Below are 15,804 nucleotides of genomic sequence, written 5' to 3'. Positions count from 1 at the left end.
GTCATTTGATCATTTTTTGGTTTAAATTCCACCTAACGGTCTTTCGCTGCATTATGTCCAACAGATTGATGGGAAAAGGCCTGTACTTGTGTACATTCATGCTAGAAACATGGGCTCTTTGTAACAACTGCAGTCAGCAACAGTGAGGAATTTTCTGTTTCAGTTCAGTCAGTGGGATAAACATAAAAGGGCAAAAATTCACATTTCAATTTTCAAAAAAAAAACAAACAAAAAAAAACCTTAGGCCATGTGGCAAGAAATCAGTCTGACATCTACCTGCTTATTTGTGACACAGCGGAGAAATAGTTGTAGGTGAAGCAACATTAAAAGTTAAATCAGGACTAAACAGTAGACCTGGCTGTGGAATGTCTGCAGTCATTTTCGTGAGGCTGAGACAACCTGCGCTTGTGACGAGAAGCTGGAAGATAGGCGAGATTTATAAATGTACTGAATTTCCACACTTCATGACAATGGAGACATTTTGAGATGCAAAACCCCTTCCCCCATAATTCCGGCTCAAGCCCTGAGCGCACCACGTCCTTGTGCTCACTCCAGATTACACTCCACACAGCCTCGTACAAGTGGAAACACCTGGTAAATTTGATATCTAATAAACTACATAAAACTACAAAATAAGGTAGAAAACACCCTTGAAGCAGAAACGGTGACATTGAAAAATGACAGTCATGAGGTGTGTGATTTTTCAGCGGTAATCTGGTTTTTATTTTTTCTGACGCATTGGTTGGTCAGACATCTTTTTCGTCAAGTGGAGAGGAATCTGAAACACAGCTGGACCCCACAAATAACCACTGTGACAGCCCACCGATAACGACTGGATGAACGCAGGGAAAGATAACCAACAGTTTCTTAAGTCTTGTTTTGATTGGTGAAATAAACGGTTCAGACACATTTGTGATTCATGAGCATTTTAAACAGGAAGATGGGGCGTCAACGTCCTTGTCTCCTGTTTGCCTCCAGTGTGTGGCGGCCCAGAAGACGGCAATGGTCTGAGGCTATGTGGGTGTGTGGGAGCGTGTGTGTGTGTGTGTGTGTGTGTGTGTGAGTGGGCACATGGGTGTATGAACTGTGCTCAAGTTTGCATGAAATGACTGGTTTAGTCGTTGTCTTCTTCATCTTCCTCAGACTCCTCAATGCCATCACTGTCCTCTGGGTCATCCTCCTCTTCCTCGGTTTCTGGGATATCCCACTGAGGGTGGTTATCCAACATGGCCTTCGCCTCGTGAACCTCCAGCTAAAATGAAACAAAATTAGGACCACAAACATTCTTTATATATTGATAAACTGGAGTGGAAAATTCAGCTTTGCCATCATACAATTAAATTACATTTAAATAGAAAACATTAAATTATTTAATATTTATATTAATTATTACATTTAAATTAAATATTAATGCATTTATATTAAATTGTAATCATATTTTGCAATATTACTGTATTATTGATCAAATAAATGCAGTTTTAGTGTGTATAAGAGGCTTATTTTTAAAAAATAAATAAAATGTCAATTTTACAGATCCCACAGTAGGATGTGTATTTTTGCATAAAATATTTTAACATATTTAACAAAAATAATTTAACAAATACGACAGAGCATTACCAAAGAAGAGAGAATGGTGAAAAAAAAAAAAAAAAAAACTGACCTTGAGTGGCTTGACTTTATCTAATCCCATAAATGAATCCGATTTTAGAATCACAGAATATTGATAGTTTCCGGTTTTGGATGGAGCGGGGAATTTCAGTTCAACCTAAGGCAAACAGGAAGTTTACATAATCATTGGTCACTTTACACAACTCAGCAAAATATAATATGGAGGAGTAATTGGGAGATATGCGGAGATTTATGACACTTTTGTTTACATCCTTGCATTCTCATGCTCCTCACAGAGAGGAAGCACTCACTATGTCAGACAGAATTATGACAGGCATCTGGCTGTCCTATAACCAGACAGAGACTGCAGTATGGAGGTTGCCTGGCAACAGGCTATGGGGAAAACTGCTGTGCAGGAGACTCTGCAGCTAGCACCATTCAGCCAGTCACACACACACACACACACACACACACACACACACACAGAGTAAAACACTCACTCATTCTATTACTCTTCCATTTTACTATATTATAATGGCAGCACACCATTTTGCAATTAATTTTAGTGATTTGTTTTTGCCATTATGTATTCCAGTTATAAATGTTTTCCAATTGTAAGATTTGCAAAAAAAAAAAAAAAAAAAAAAAAACCCTAATTAATTGACCAAAAATCTTGCTTCGCTCCAAATGGAAGTGCACAGTCCCAGAATGACACAACCTACTGCCACGATTATCAACCAATTAGAACAATAAAGAGATTTTTGGGTTTCCACTTTCACTAATGACTTTCCATGACCAGTGAATTTTATGATTAATGGAAAAGTATTTTTTAAAAAACATTATGATTCAGACTGATTCGCTAATTAACCATTTTGAACCATTCACTTCACTCACAAACATCGTCACCTAAAATTAAAACTTTTAAAAACATTTTGGTTAATTAAAATAAATCTGAAATAAAATTAAAAAGATATAAATATTAGATAAGTTTAAACTAAGTTAGAGTAGAAGCACTAAAAATTAAAATTGCAAATAAAAAAAGGTATATATATATATATATATATATATATATATAAAAAAGGTGTATATTTTATATTATATATAGGTGTATATTTTATATTTATATTATATATATATATATTATATAAAAAACAAATTATAATAGTGTATAAATTATCCTAATAACCCTGTTCACAAATCAAATATCACTATGATTGATGATATACTATGATATCACTATGAGCACATTTTACTTCACACAACTATTACACAAGCGGAAAATCTAGCGGAGCACATTTTTTTCTACACATTTCCATGACTTCAAGAATTCACAACACTTCTAAGCCCAGAAAACCTGGATACACTAAAACTCCATGACTGTCCAAACACTGAGCAACACAATTTCACCCTTTCTTTTGCCTCTTTCAACTTTCCTCAACAAAAAAAAAAGGTGTGATAGAGCACAAACAAGTGGCTGTGGCCTCACCTCCTCTGTGTCTTTAAGTGTGCACACATGATTGGGCATAGACACCAGTGTCTGCTCCTTCCGATCTGCGATGTAGAGCCACCACCACTCCTGTTTCTCCTCAGGGAAGAACAGGCTGTAGACAGGGTGTGTGACCTTAGACTTGGTCTCCAATAGTGCCCTTTCACGACGCTGAATGCTCTGTTGTAGGGCCTCCCATTCCTATGGAAAAGACGTACTGGTTATGGAAAGCTGCACTGCAATAACTACCATCAGCAGTCACTCATACAAAGGGATAAGACACGCACCTCCTCATCATCTCCGCCAATCTCGTCCAACTCATTGTCACTCTGCTTGTCGCTCTCCTCATCTCTCTCGCTGGGCGAGTCCTTATTTCCCTCTGCTTCATCTGATTCACTGCCTTTATCAGAGAGATCGTCCTCTTCCTCTTTTGACGCAGCAACTTCCTGTGAACGAAAACATAAGCGTATGCAATGGGATGAAAGATTTGTTGTTTCTGTCAATAATATTACAGAAAACGTGCATCATAGTAAAACTGACTAAAATGAATCAATTGACATGTATATACGCTACCATTCAAAAGTTTGGGGCTGGCATGATTTTATTATGTTTTTGAAAGAAGTCTCTTATGCTCACCAAGGCTGCACTTATTTGATAAAAAATATAATAAAAACAGTCATATTGTGAAATATTAGAATTTTAAAAAAATCTGTTCTATTTTAACACATTTTAAAAGCTGTATTTTCAGCAGCTATTTTTCCAGTCTTCAGTGTCACATGATCCTTCAGAAATCATTCTAATATGCTGATTTGCTGCTCAAGAAACATTTCATATTATTAAAAGTGATGAAATCAGTTTTTCAGGATTCTTTGATGAATGGAAAGTTCAAAAGAACAGCATTTATATGAAATAGTCAAATTTTACTGTCACTTTTATGCATCAATCTCATGATTAATAAAAGTATTAATTTCTTTATAAAACTTACTGACTTCAATCTTTTGAATGGTAGTGTATGTTGACTAAATCTGAAAGTTATTTTCATCAAAAGCCAAAAACTGTAAAAATGTGCCACTGAATCTATACAGAGTTCTAGGTTCCTTACATTTCCTGCCACGTTGCCATTGGCCTGTTTGGCCTTGTCTCCCTTTGCTTGCTGTTGGGGGACTGGTTTCTTCTTAGTCAATTTCTTCTTTTTGGACTTGGCAGCTTTTTTAGCTCCTTTATTCTTATTGTGCCAACCTTTTGTTTTGTTTTTGGCATCAACTTGCTGCAAATTACAAAAGAATCATTTTTAAAAATTTCAGACATTTAGACAAGATGTAAATATGCATTTTTAAATCATTATAATATTGTGTTTGATTAATGTGTAGCTTAAAAGCATTACTACCTCCTCTGGATTAGCTTCCTCAGTAGTAGTAGGTAGAGGCGCATTGTCCTCTTTCTCGAACATCTCCTAAACACAAATACAAATTTAGTACAATGTTGCTGTGCATAAAGGATTCGAATAATTATGTTTTTGGTAACAGATATGATAGTCTTGCTGAAATGAATTCTCTAACCAAAAAAAAAAAAAAAAAAAAAAACAAGCTCAGCATTGACCTCTTGTGGATGCCTGCTGCAACTGCAAGGTTTCATTGTCAACTAGTATAATACATACCTATCACACAAGATACTATACTATACACATTCAAGTTAAACATCTGGATGACCTATGAGATATTCTCCTAAATGTTCTACTCACAGACATTCTCTTCCTTGTCAGGGTAACTGTAACTGTGACAATGGATCCTGCTGTGATGTTATTGCTATCTTCATCATCCAACACTGTGGATGATGAAACAGAGTTAAAGAATTTAAATCACATGTAATGTTTTTTATTGAACGCATGATTATACAACCGCTGCTTAAACCCACCTTGAAGTTTGGTTTCCATGTTGATATAGGGGAAGCTCCCGAGGACCGCCATGACCTCATCATACTTCTCCTCCCCAAGGAATCTCAGCATGTTTCTCCTGTCAGAGTCCTTCAGACTGACCAGATCCTCCAACGACCGCACCTTATACTGAAAATGAGAGAGGGGAACCATATTTAGATATTTTCAAACCATAGTTTTTGCATAGCAACATGGGGTTTGTGTTAAACTTATTAAGAATGCTGTAACACCTTTTGAGAAAGATGTACCTTTTTAGAGATACAGTATCGGAGGTGCTCCTCTTCAAAATGGGGCAGCTGCAGCAGAGGAGACTTTGCCTCCTGCAGTCCTTGAACCACCATCTGAGACAGCTTCATGCAGTTCTCTATGGACGTCAGCCTGGGAGCTCGAAGGCCTATAAAATTGAACACCAGCAAAAAAAAAAAAAATAAAATGTAATGTTGTATGATACTTTATATACACTAGTGCTCAAAAGTTTGGGGTTGGAAAAATTAAATGTTTTTTAAAAAAAAGTCTCTTATGCTCACCAAGGCTGCACTTTTTGGATTAAAATACAGTAAAAACTGCTATGTTATGGAAAAAGTATTACAAATTAGTATAACTATTTTCTGTTTTATTACATTTTAAAACGTAATTTATTCCTGTGATGGCAAAACTGAATTTTTCAGCAGCCATTTTAATGTTGAAAACAGTTGTGCTGCTTGATATTTTTGTTAAATCCATGATACCTTTCTTTAGGGCTCTTGGATAGAAAGTTTAAAACAACAACATTTATTTGAAATAGGTTTTTGTTTTATAATTTAGTCTTTACTGTCATTTTTAATCAATTTAATGCATTCTTGCTGAATAAAACTATTAGTGTCTTTCGAATCCAAAATCATACTGAAGCCAAACTTTTGAAACCATAACGTACATACGTATATATATATATTTTATGTTATGAAGTGACGAGAATACTACTTCATGTTGTAAACACACACATATTATATATATATATATATATATATATATATATATGAAACATATATAAAACACAAATTAAGATATTTTTGATTAAATCTGAGAGTTTTTTTTTTATCCCCATTAGAAAGCAACGTAATTACCACATTCAAGGTCTAGAAAAGTAGTAAAGACATCGTTAAAAGAGTCCACATGACTGCAGTGGTTCAATCTTAAAGGTGCCCTAGATTATGTTTTTAAAAGATGTAATATAAGTCTAAGGTGTCCCCTGAATGTGTCTGTGAAGTTTCAGATCAAAATACCCCATAGATTTTTTTTTATTAATTTTTTTAACTGCCTATTTTGGGGCATCATTATAAACGCGCCGATTTTATGCTGTGGCCCCTTTAAATCCCGTGGTCCACGCCCACAGAGCTCGCGCTTGCCTTGAACAGTGCCTTAAAGTTTACACAGCTAATATAACCCTCAAAATGGATCTTTACAAAGTGTTCGTCATGCATGCGGCATGCATGCGTCGGATTATGTGAGTATTGTATACTGTTATATTGTTTACTTCTGATTTTGAATGAGTTTGATAGTGCTCCGTGGCTAACGGGTAATGCTACACTGTTGGAGAGATTTATAAAGAATGAAGTTGTGTTTATGCATTATACAGACTGCAAGTGTTTAAAAATGAAAATAGCGACAGCTCTCTTGTCTCCGTGAATACAGTAATAACCGATGGTAACTTTAACCACATTTAACAGTACATTAGCAACATGCTAATGAAACATTTAGAAAGACAGTTTACAAATATCACTAAAAATATCATGTTATCATGGATCATGTCAGTTATTATCGCTCCATCTGCCATTTTTCGCTATTGTTCTTGCTTGCTTACCTAGTCTGATGATTTGGTTGTGCAGATCCAGACGATAATACTGGCTGCCCTTGTCTAATGCCTTTTATAATGTTGGAAACGTGGGCTGGCATATGCAAATATTGGGGGCGTACACCCCGACTGTTACGTAACAGTCGGTGTTATGTTGAGATTCGCCTGTTCTTCAGAGGTCTTTTAAACAAATGAGATTTATATAAAAAGGAGGAAACAATGGAGTTTGAGACTCACTGTATGTCATTTCCATGTACTGAACTCTTGTTATTTAACAATGCCAAGATAAATTCTATTTTTCATTCGAGGGCACCTTTAATGTTATGAAGCGACGAGAATACGTTTTGTGTGCAAAAACAAAACAAAAAATAATGAATTTATTCAACAATTTTGTCTCTCCAAAGTCATTCTCCTATGCTGTTTATGTTGTAAACACAGTTCAGCGCTTCCATGTTCTATGTTAGAACGAGAATACTTGGTATTGGCCGAAGCTGTTCACGTGAGCAGCACGACGCCTGCATGTGATGCTGACGCAGGAGCCAGCCAATAACGAGTTGGCGTTCTCACGTAGAACACGGAAGCGCTGATCTGTGTTTACAACATGAAGTAGTATTCTCGTCACTTCATAACATTAAGGTTGAACCACTGCAGCCATGCAGTCTTACAATGACTATTTTTCAGGACCTTGAATGTGGTAATTATGTTTCTATCTATGGGGGGAAAAAATTAAAAAAACTTGCAGATTTCATTAAAAATATCTTAATTTGTGTTCCAAAGATGAACAAAGGTCTTATGGATATGGAACAACATGAGGGTGAGTAATTAATGACAGAAATTTATTTTTTGGGTGAACTAACCCTTTAAGCCTTAGTTCAACGGTCAATATTTCAAAACATTGTTTTCAAGTTACCTCCTCTACTTGTTGCCATCATAGTGAGTTGACAGCCAACATTGATCATTTCCTGTAGTAAAGCGGGGCACTTCTTCACCACAAACCTTTGATCTGCAAAAGATACAAAACTGCCAATTAATTCACATTAATAACCCTAAATTATTTGCAAATTCAACATGAATATAGTTCAGGTAGCTCAACTAGCAGAGCATAGCATTAGCAACGACAAGGTCATGGGTTTGATTCCCAAGGAGCACACATACTTGCAATGTATAGCTTGAATGCTTTTGGATACAACCGTCTGCCAAATGCATAAATGTAATGAATTGTATTAGACAGGTAGTTGTTGTGGTATTATCTTACAGGAATAAATGTTGACACTTGAGAGGTGTGTGCGAATGCTTACCCTCCTCTATGTTCTCAGAAACATCCATCCTGGCAAGGTGTGTAAGTAATAAGACTCGAGCCTTCAGGCTGTAGGGATAGCAGAACGGAGGCTCCTTCTTCTTAACATTAATGTTCCCCAGCTCCCGAATCAACTGCAAAAAGGAATATGCACCCAGCATTATATTTAGGATAAGAAATTAATCTTAATCTAGCCACTTCTTTAAGCACTTTTAAATCCTTGGCACAAAATGCATATACATATACATTATATATATATATATATATATATATATATATATATATATATATATATATATATATATATATATATATATGTTTAAAAACATTTTACCTGGGGAACTTCTATGTTGTCTGTTGGTCTTATAATGGCCTCTTTGTTGCTACGAGGATCAAACTCAAATGCTGCAGTCAAAACCATCACCAATCCTGTCAAACAGAGGACAGACTCAGTCTGAGGACCCTAACAAATTCACAAAAGGAGTTTTCTGAATGGTGATCTTGCATCCTTCTAGGTGTGCACTTACGTTTCATGTTCATTGTAGGCGTTTTGTACATAAAGTGCATAAAAAGCTGAGTTGTGTTGATCAGGATCTGATCACCACTGTAGCGAATGGAACGGTACCACCATGTGCCCTAAACACAAATGCAGACATTATTATAGGGTTTATCAGTATATTAATCAATGGAAACCAATTAAATGGTTTTTATACTACAGTCTGCAAAATGCTTGTACAAGATCCAACAAGGTACACTACTGTTTAAAAGTTCAGGCCAGGGGTCAGTGATATATTTTATTCAGTAAAGGCATTTACAATATTTTCTACATTGATAATAATAAGAAATGTTTCTTGAGCACTAAATTAGATATTAGAATGAGTTTTAAAGGATCATGTGACACTGAAGACTGGAGTGATGGCTGCTGAAAATTCAGCTGTCATCACAGGAATAAATGAAATTTTAAAATATATTAAAAAAGAAAACACTTATTTTAACTCTCTGGTGCTCTTCAGCCATTTTTTGACCCCAATATTTTTACATTTCATACTTTTTTTTTACTTCATTGGAATGGTACGAAACTTGGTAAAGGTTTTGGCACTTGCTATGTGAACACACACACACACAAAAAAATCATAGACATGATTCGAAAAGTTTAAACAGTCCTGAAAAAAATAGTTACACTTGTGTTCCTCGCAGTCAAAAATGACCATGTTGAAAATGAATCGGAGACAATTTTAAAATTTATGACAGTTTAAAGGTGCCATAGAATTGAAAATTGAATGTATCTTGGCATAGTTGAATAACAAGAGTTCATTACATGGAAATGACATACAGTGAGTCTAAAACACCATTGTTTCCTCCTTCTTATGTAAATCTCATTTGTTTAAAAGACCTCCGAAGAACAGGCGAATCTCAACATAACACCGACTGTTACATAACAGTCGGGAACATTAATATGTACGACCCCAATATTTGCATATGCCAGCTCATGTTCAAGGCATTAGAAAAGGGCAGGCAGTATTAACGTCTGGATCTGTGCACAGCTGAATCATCAGACTAGGTAAGCAAGCAAGGACAATAGCGAAAAATGGCAGATGGAGCAATAATAACTGACATAATCCATGATTACATGATATTTTTAGTGATATTTGTAAATTGTCTTTCTAAATGTTTCATTAGCATGTTGCTAATGTACTGTTAAATGTGGTAAAAGTTACCATCGTTTCTTACTGTATTCACTGAGATTAGAGCCATGTCATTATTTTCATTATTAAACACTTGCAGTCTGTATAATTCATAAACACAACTTCATTCTTTATAAATCTCTCCAACAGTGTAGCATTAGCCATTAGCCACAGAGCACAGCCTCAAACTCATTCAGAATCAAATGTAAACATCCAAATAAATAATATACTTACATAATCGAGTATGCTACATGACGAACACTTTGTAAAGATCCATTTTGAGGGTTATATTAGCTGTGTGAACTTTGTTTATGCAATGTATTATAGAGTTGCGAGCTCCGGGGCGGGGAGCACGAGAATTTAAAGGGGTCGCAGCCTGAATCGGCACATTTATAATGATGCCCCAAAATAGGCACTTAAAAAAAAATCTATTTAAAAAAAAAAAAATCTATCTATGGAGTATTTTGAGCTGAAACTTCACAGACACATTCAGGGGACACCTTAGACTTATATTACATCTTGTGATAAAGCATTCTATGGCACCTTTAAGTTGGAAACTTCATTTTCAGGTCCATGCTCAAAAAGTGAATAAATGTATTATAACTACAACGTAAATATAATTTAATACCAAAAAATCCCCTAAAAATACAAAATATTAAATAAAAAACATTACTGAACTAAAATATAGCAAATTCATTTCATTTAAATAAAACAAATGTCAGTGTTTGACCGACATGCGAAGAGCACCAGAGGGTAAAATTGTAATAATATTTCACAATATCACTATTTCTACTGTATTTTTGATCAAATACATGCAGCCCTGGTGAGCATAAGAGACTTCTTTCAAACACATTCTAACTTTTGAACAGTAGTGTACATGTTTTCTATTAAATCTAAAGTCTAAGCTATTGATCACCACAAGAAGACTAGCTTACCACAACCACAGGAAGGATGACCATAAATGCCAACCCATAGACCAGCAGCACCTGCAAAAGGCACAAGAAACCGGGGGAAAACGTGGTCAAAACTTAATTGACAGCTGGAAAAAAAGAAAAAAAAAAATAGTAGGTGAACTTACCAGCATGGAATTTTTCTGGTCAACGATCCATGCAGGAAGAGCAATTCCAAAACTAGTCACTGATCAAGAGTGAAATTAAATAGAGATAAAAATTAGATGGGTTTTTTTTTCAGCACAGGTAAACCACTAAATGATCAATCACTAAGTTAACAAATGAAAGAAATTGTCACCTCTTGGGCCATCAGGGTTGCCATATGTCTCCCAGTTTTTCCGCGATTCCTCATTAGTCAAACTGTGAGAAAGTATGAGGGTGGAAAACAATTTCAAAAACCCTGATGATTACATACTGTGCCATATTGACAAGTAATAGAAAGGTGCAGCGTGGGTATTTCAAGAAGATTAATTCAGGCACAGTGGATGACATTTTTATGAATAGCTTTTATGAATTGTGTTGTGTTGCACCTATAACAACACACTGCAATACAAACACAGACTCACACAGAAAAATGAGCTGCAGCAGCCATAAATAACATGACATTAAATTTAAAAGGCAACTATGAATAAAACGGGTGGCGGCAGCAGTCTTACGCTGAGTAAGCTTTAGCAAGCTTCATGAACATGGCCTCATCTCCACCTTTATCAGGATGGTGTTTTAGAGACAGAACTCTGTACTGCTTCTTAATCTCAGCAACAGATGCCCCCTAAACAGAAACATAATGGATCTATTAATCTTGAGAAGAAGCAGTTTAGAGATTAAAATGACAAACAAGAAGATTAACAAGAGAGAAAGCAAGAATGTCGTCCTTACTGCGTCCAAGTTGAGGACCTCATAGGGGTTATACTCCTGGTACTCTCGATCTAATTTAGACACCTTATAGGCCAGGAAAAGAAATACTGCCCACCCAAACAACAGGGCTGCTTTTCTAAAATGAAAAAACAGAGAAGTGATTTTTAGTTTGTAACCACAATTTACAATTAAACAGACAGTAGCTGTATATGTAATGGTGACTAAATAGCCAAAAGAGCAGAAATAAACCATGAAAGACGGGATGTGTCTGAAAACTCCACGCATCTGATGCAAGCTTTGTGCTTTAAATAGTTGGTGCAGAGTTTTGACAAGTGACTGAGGTCCTTATTTTGCTGAAGAATTAATAATTTCTTCAATTTTGACCACTGTGTGAGGTGCCACAGCAATATACAAGATGACAGTGTAAATTTGAATTCGACCATCACAATCAAATGGATCTTGATTGCGGTCTGAAAATTCAGAAATCAAATCAAATAGTGTGATATCTGCTACAAGACCCCTGAACAAGCATTCATCAATAAACTAATACTTACAAAAAAGTTACACAGCTATGAAATAACCACTCTCCTCTTGGTGATTCTTAATAAAAAATAATGTTTTCAGAATGCCAAGCACTTAATATATAATCCCCCGGTTTCACAGACAAGGTTTAAACCTAGTAGTCCCAGACTAAAATGCATGTTTAAGATGTTTCATCTGAAAGCAACTTGTCGTGACATATCTTAAAATATGTCAGTGACATTGTTTTGTCTCATGATGCACACCAGTAATGTGTTTTTTCTAAGGCACGTTTATAAAAGCTACTTAAATGCCCTAATTAAACATAGGCCTAATCCTGGCTTAACCCAAGCCCTGTCTGTGAAACCAGGCCAATATGTTAATATATAATAGGTTTCTATATTCTTTAATATACTTAACATGCATAAAGGCAAATGTAATAATTCGTAAACAGATGCTGTTGTCCAAATGCAAATGTTCCCCAAAGCACAGTATATACAAGCAGCAACTGCAGTTATAAAAATCTATGCATGTTAAAAATTAAATGCTTACCAAACAACAAGCAAAATGAGCTAAACTCCCCTGAAACAAACCAATTACACACAAACATAATCACTTACTTTAGTGTTGGAACAACGCTCTGCTGTGATTTCATAAGCCGAAGGCGATACCACAGACATCTTCCATGAACTCTACGTAAACTCTTCAACCGCAATTGCTCTGTGAATTAATTTACATAGACAATAATGAGGGGAAAAAAACAACTATGCAATATAATTCTCACTCACCATGCAAACAAACATATAGCACATACCAAAACAGTACTCTGTCATTGTACACTGATAGTTTTGGATAATAATGCTATGGTACGTTGATATATTTCATGGTACTGAATGCTTACCATATTCATATATCACAGTATTTATAGTACAAGTGCAAGAAACAATGTATTAATATTCCCAAAAAGCATGGTTAGTACTATGGTACTTTTTAGTTAGTGGGGTATTGCAAACTTATGGCATTTGATATTTTTATCTGAATGTGACCCTTTGTGTCCCTCTTACATTGAGAGCCAGATTACAAAAGCTGCCTGAAAGTGTGGCAAAATGCTATTGTTATATAACAGAAATGAACAAGAAACAATGATTTTTGTGCAATAAACCCATCTTTAGTAATATCTAGGGTTTTATATCATTCACACAAAAGATAATTAAGCTGTAGTGTTTCCAGCCTGGTAGGAAATTACTGAGCATTAATGTGCTGCAAAAACTACAAAACTAATGAACCTTTTATTCAATTAAAAAAAGAATGTTACTTACACACGGCATACTTGTTTGCACAGCTGAACATTTGCACTGTTTATACAGCTGTTTATACTCTTAAATACAAATGCATATTTATTTACATTTTTGTATTTCGCTTTAAAGGGTTAGTTCACCCAAAAATGAAAATTCTGTCATTAATTACTCATCCTCATCTCGTTCCACACCCATAAGACCTTCGTTCACCTTCGGTCTCAACAACAGCTCAGTGAGGCCTCCATTGAGTTAATTTACACTTTCAAACACCCAGAAAGGTAATAAAACATATTTAAAACAGTTCATGTTTCAGTAAGGTTCAACCTTAATGTTATGAAGCGACGAGAATATTTTTGGTGTGCCAAAAAAACAAATTAACGACTTATTTAGTGAAGGGTGATTTCAAAACACCGCTTTATGAAGACCTTCTTTCATCTTCGAAACACAAATTAAGATATTTTAGTTGAAATCCGAGGGCTCAGTGAGGCCTCCATAGCCAGCAATGACATTTCCTCTCTCAAGATCCATAAAGGTACTAAAAACATATTTAAATCGGTTCATGTGAGTACAGTGGTTCAATATTAATATTATAAAGCGACGAGAATATTTTTGGTGCGCCAAAAAAAACAAAATAACGACTTATTTAGTGATGGCCGATTTCAAAACACTGCTTCAAGAAGATTCAGAGCACAGATGAATCAGTGTATCGAATTTGCTGTTTGGAGCGCCAAAGTCATGTGATTTCAGCCGTTGGCGGTTTGACACGCGATCTGAATCATGATTCGATACACTGATTCATTTATGCTCCGATGCTTCCTGAAGCATTGTTTTGAAATCGGCCATCACTAAATAAGTCATTATTTTGTTTTTTTGGGCGCACCAAAAATATTCTCATCGCTTTATATTAATATTGAACCACTGTACTCACATGAACTGATTTAAATATGTTTTTAGTACCTTTTTGACCGATCTTGAGAGAGGAAATATCATTGCTCCCTATGGAGGCCTCACGGAGCCATCGGATTTCAACTAAAATATCTTAATTTGTGTTCCGAAGATTAATGAAGGTCTTACGGGTGTGGAACGGCATGAGGGTGAGTAATAAATGACAGAATTTTCATTTTTGGGTGAACTAACCCTTTAACTCTCATTATATTTCTATATTTTCTTCTATGTAGCCTGCAGAAACTACATGCCATTGTCTGCAATTATTACAGCTGGATTTATTGTTGTGAATTACTTAATAGCATGTCAATCTGTTAATCATATAAACACCATGTAAACGTAAAAAAGATAAATATGCAGTTCATGAAAGAGTACAAATCACAAAAATACATTTCACAGCACATGCTGGAAAATTAGTGGGAGTGGCACTGCCATGCAGATGGAAAATAAAGAATAGAAAATGCATTACATTATATTATATGATCAGATTAGTTGATCTTAAAGCAACGTGTTAATCAACGTAAACAAACGAGGACATACGTAAACAAGCCTATTAAACAGATGACCACTACATTTAACGTGTGATTGTAGCAAAGCTCAAATAGATATTAAACCTGAAAAGCCTTATTTATAAGTATCTGCTGCATTATGATCCATTACTGACACTTCAAAAAAATACTGGAGATATACAACCTAGTCTAGTTGATTTGAGTACGGGTCAGCTGCTAATGCCACACATTAACAATCTAGCGAGCCCTTGGTGTCATTTCTGGATTTACCCTCGGCATTCGTTTTATTAAATACTGCAATGTCAACAAACATTCCTCGCAGAGGATGCAATCTGGTTATCAATGCTGATCAGCAAGCGACAGGTAACTGGTTAGCTGGTAGTGTATTAGCATATGGGGCCTTACCCGCATTCTGATCCCGGGGCCAGAGGTAATAGGTGGCTGGGATGACTATTAGTCCCACAAAGGACGTGAGAAAATAGAAAAAAGTGTTGCCACTGTCGTCGTACTGAAACTGCTGTCCAGCCATTTCGCAGCGGCACTAAACCCCGATTTTTACTGCCTCCTTGCCGCCGTATCAGTCGCTCCACTGTAGGACTAGACACATATGCGGGAGGAACATAGATCCACGCACTTCCTCACGATAGCGTTTTTCAAAATAAAAGTCCCCTGGTGTTCGTATTATTTTTATTAAGACTTTGCCCGCCTAAGTTGATCATGTTAAATTCGGTGGGTATTTTTAAAAACGCATTTTATGTTAGAGTACTTCGAAGCTGTTGGTAGCATAAATGATTAATATATTTTAACGCTCAACATAAACATAGACATTGTGACATGTTAATAACGCTTCGCCGCTTGCGGTCGTAGTTCTTCCGAAATACGAAAAAA

The 15,804-nt window shown here is 35.8% G+C and overlaps 1 protein-coding gene across 1 annotated transcript; it reads right to left on the bottom strand.

Moving 5' to 3' along the window:
• Positions 1–696: 696 nt before the first annotated feature.
• sec63 (SEC63 homolog, protein translocation regulator) lies at positions 697–15,566 on the bottom strand. The gene is made up of 20 exons (XM_048207007.1): positions 15,322–15,566; positions 12,785–12,884; positions 11,667–11,781; positions 11,447–11,559; positions 11,089–11,150; positions 10,919–10,977; positions 10,776–10,826; positions 8,683–8,791; positions 8,490–8,584; positions 8,157–8,289; positions 7,769–7,861; positions 5,276–5,421; positions 5,009–5,156; positions 4,836–4,918; positions 4,482–4,547; positions 4,197–4,361; positions 3,382–3,540; positions 3,095–3,295; positions 1,661–1,765; positions 697–1,252 (listed from the first exon to the last, which is right to left on the bottom strand). Exons 1-20 carry the CDS (start codon positions 15,443–15,445, stop codon positions 1,115–1,117), a joined length of 2,265 nt encoding a protein of 754 aa, XP_048062964.1. The 5' UTR covers positions 15,446–15,566; the 3' UTR covers positions 697–1,114.
• Positions 15,567–15,804: the final 238 nt, after the last annotated feature.

Source organism: Megalobrama amblycephala, linkage group LG11 (assembly GCF_018812025.1).
Source record: "Megalobrama amblycephala isolate DHTTF-2021 linkage group LG11, ASM1881202v1, whole genome shotgun sequence".
NCBI lineage: Eukaryota > Metazoa > Chordata > Actinopteri > Cypriniformes > Xenocyprididae > Megalobrama > Megalobrama amblycephala.
This window is presented reverse-complemented; position numbering and strand designations above follow the sequence as displayed.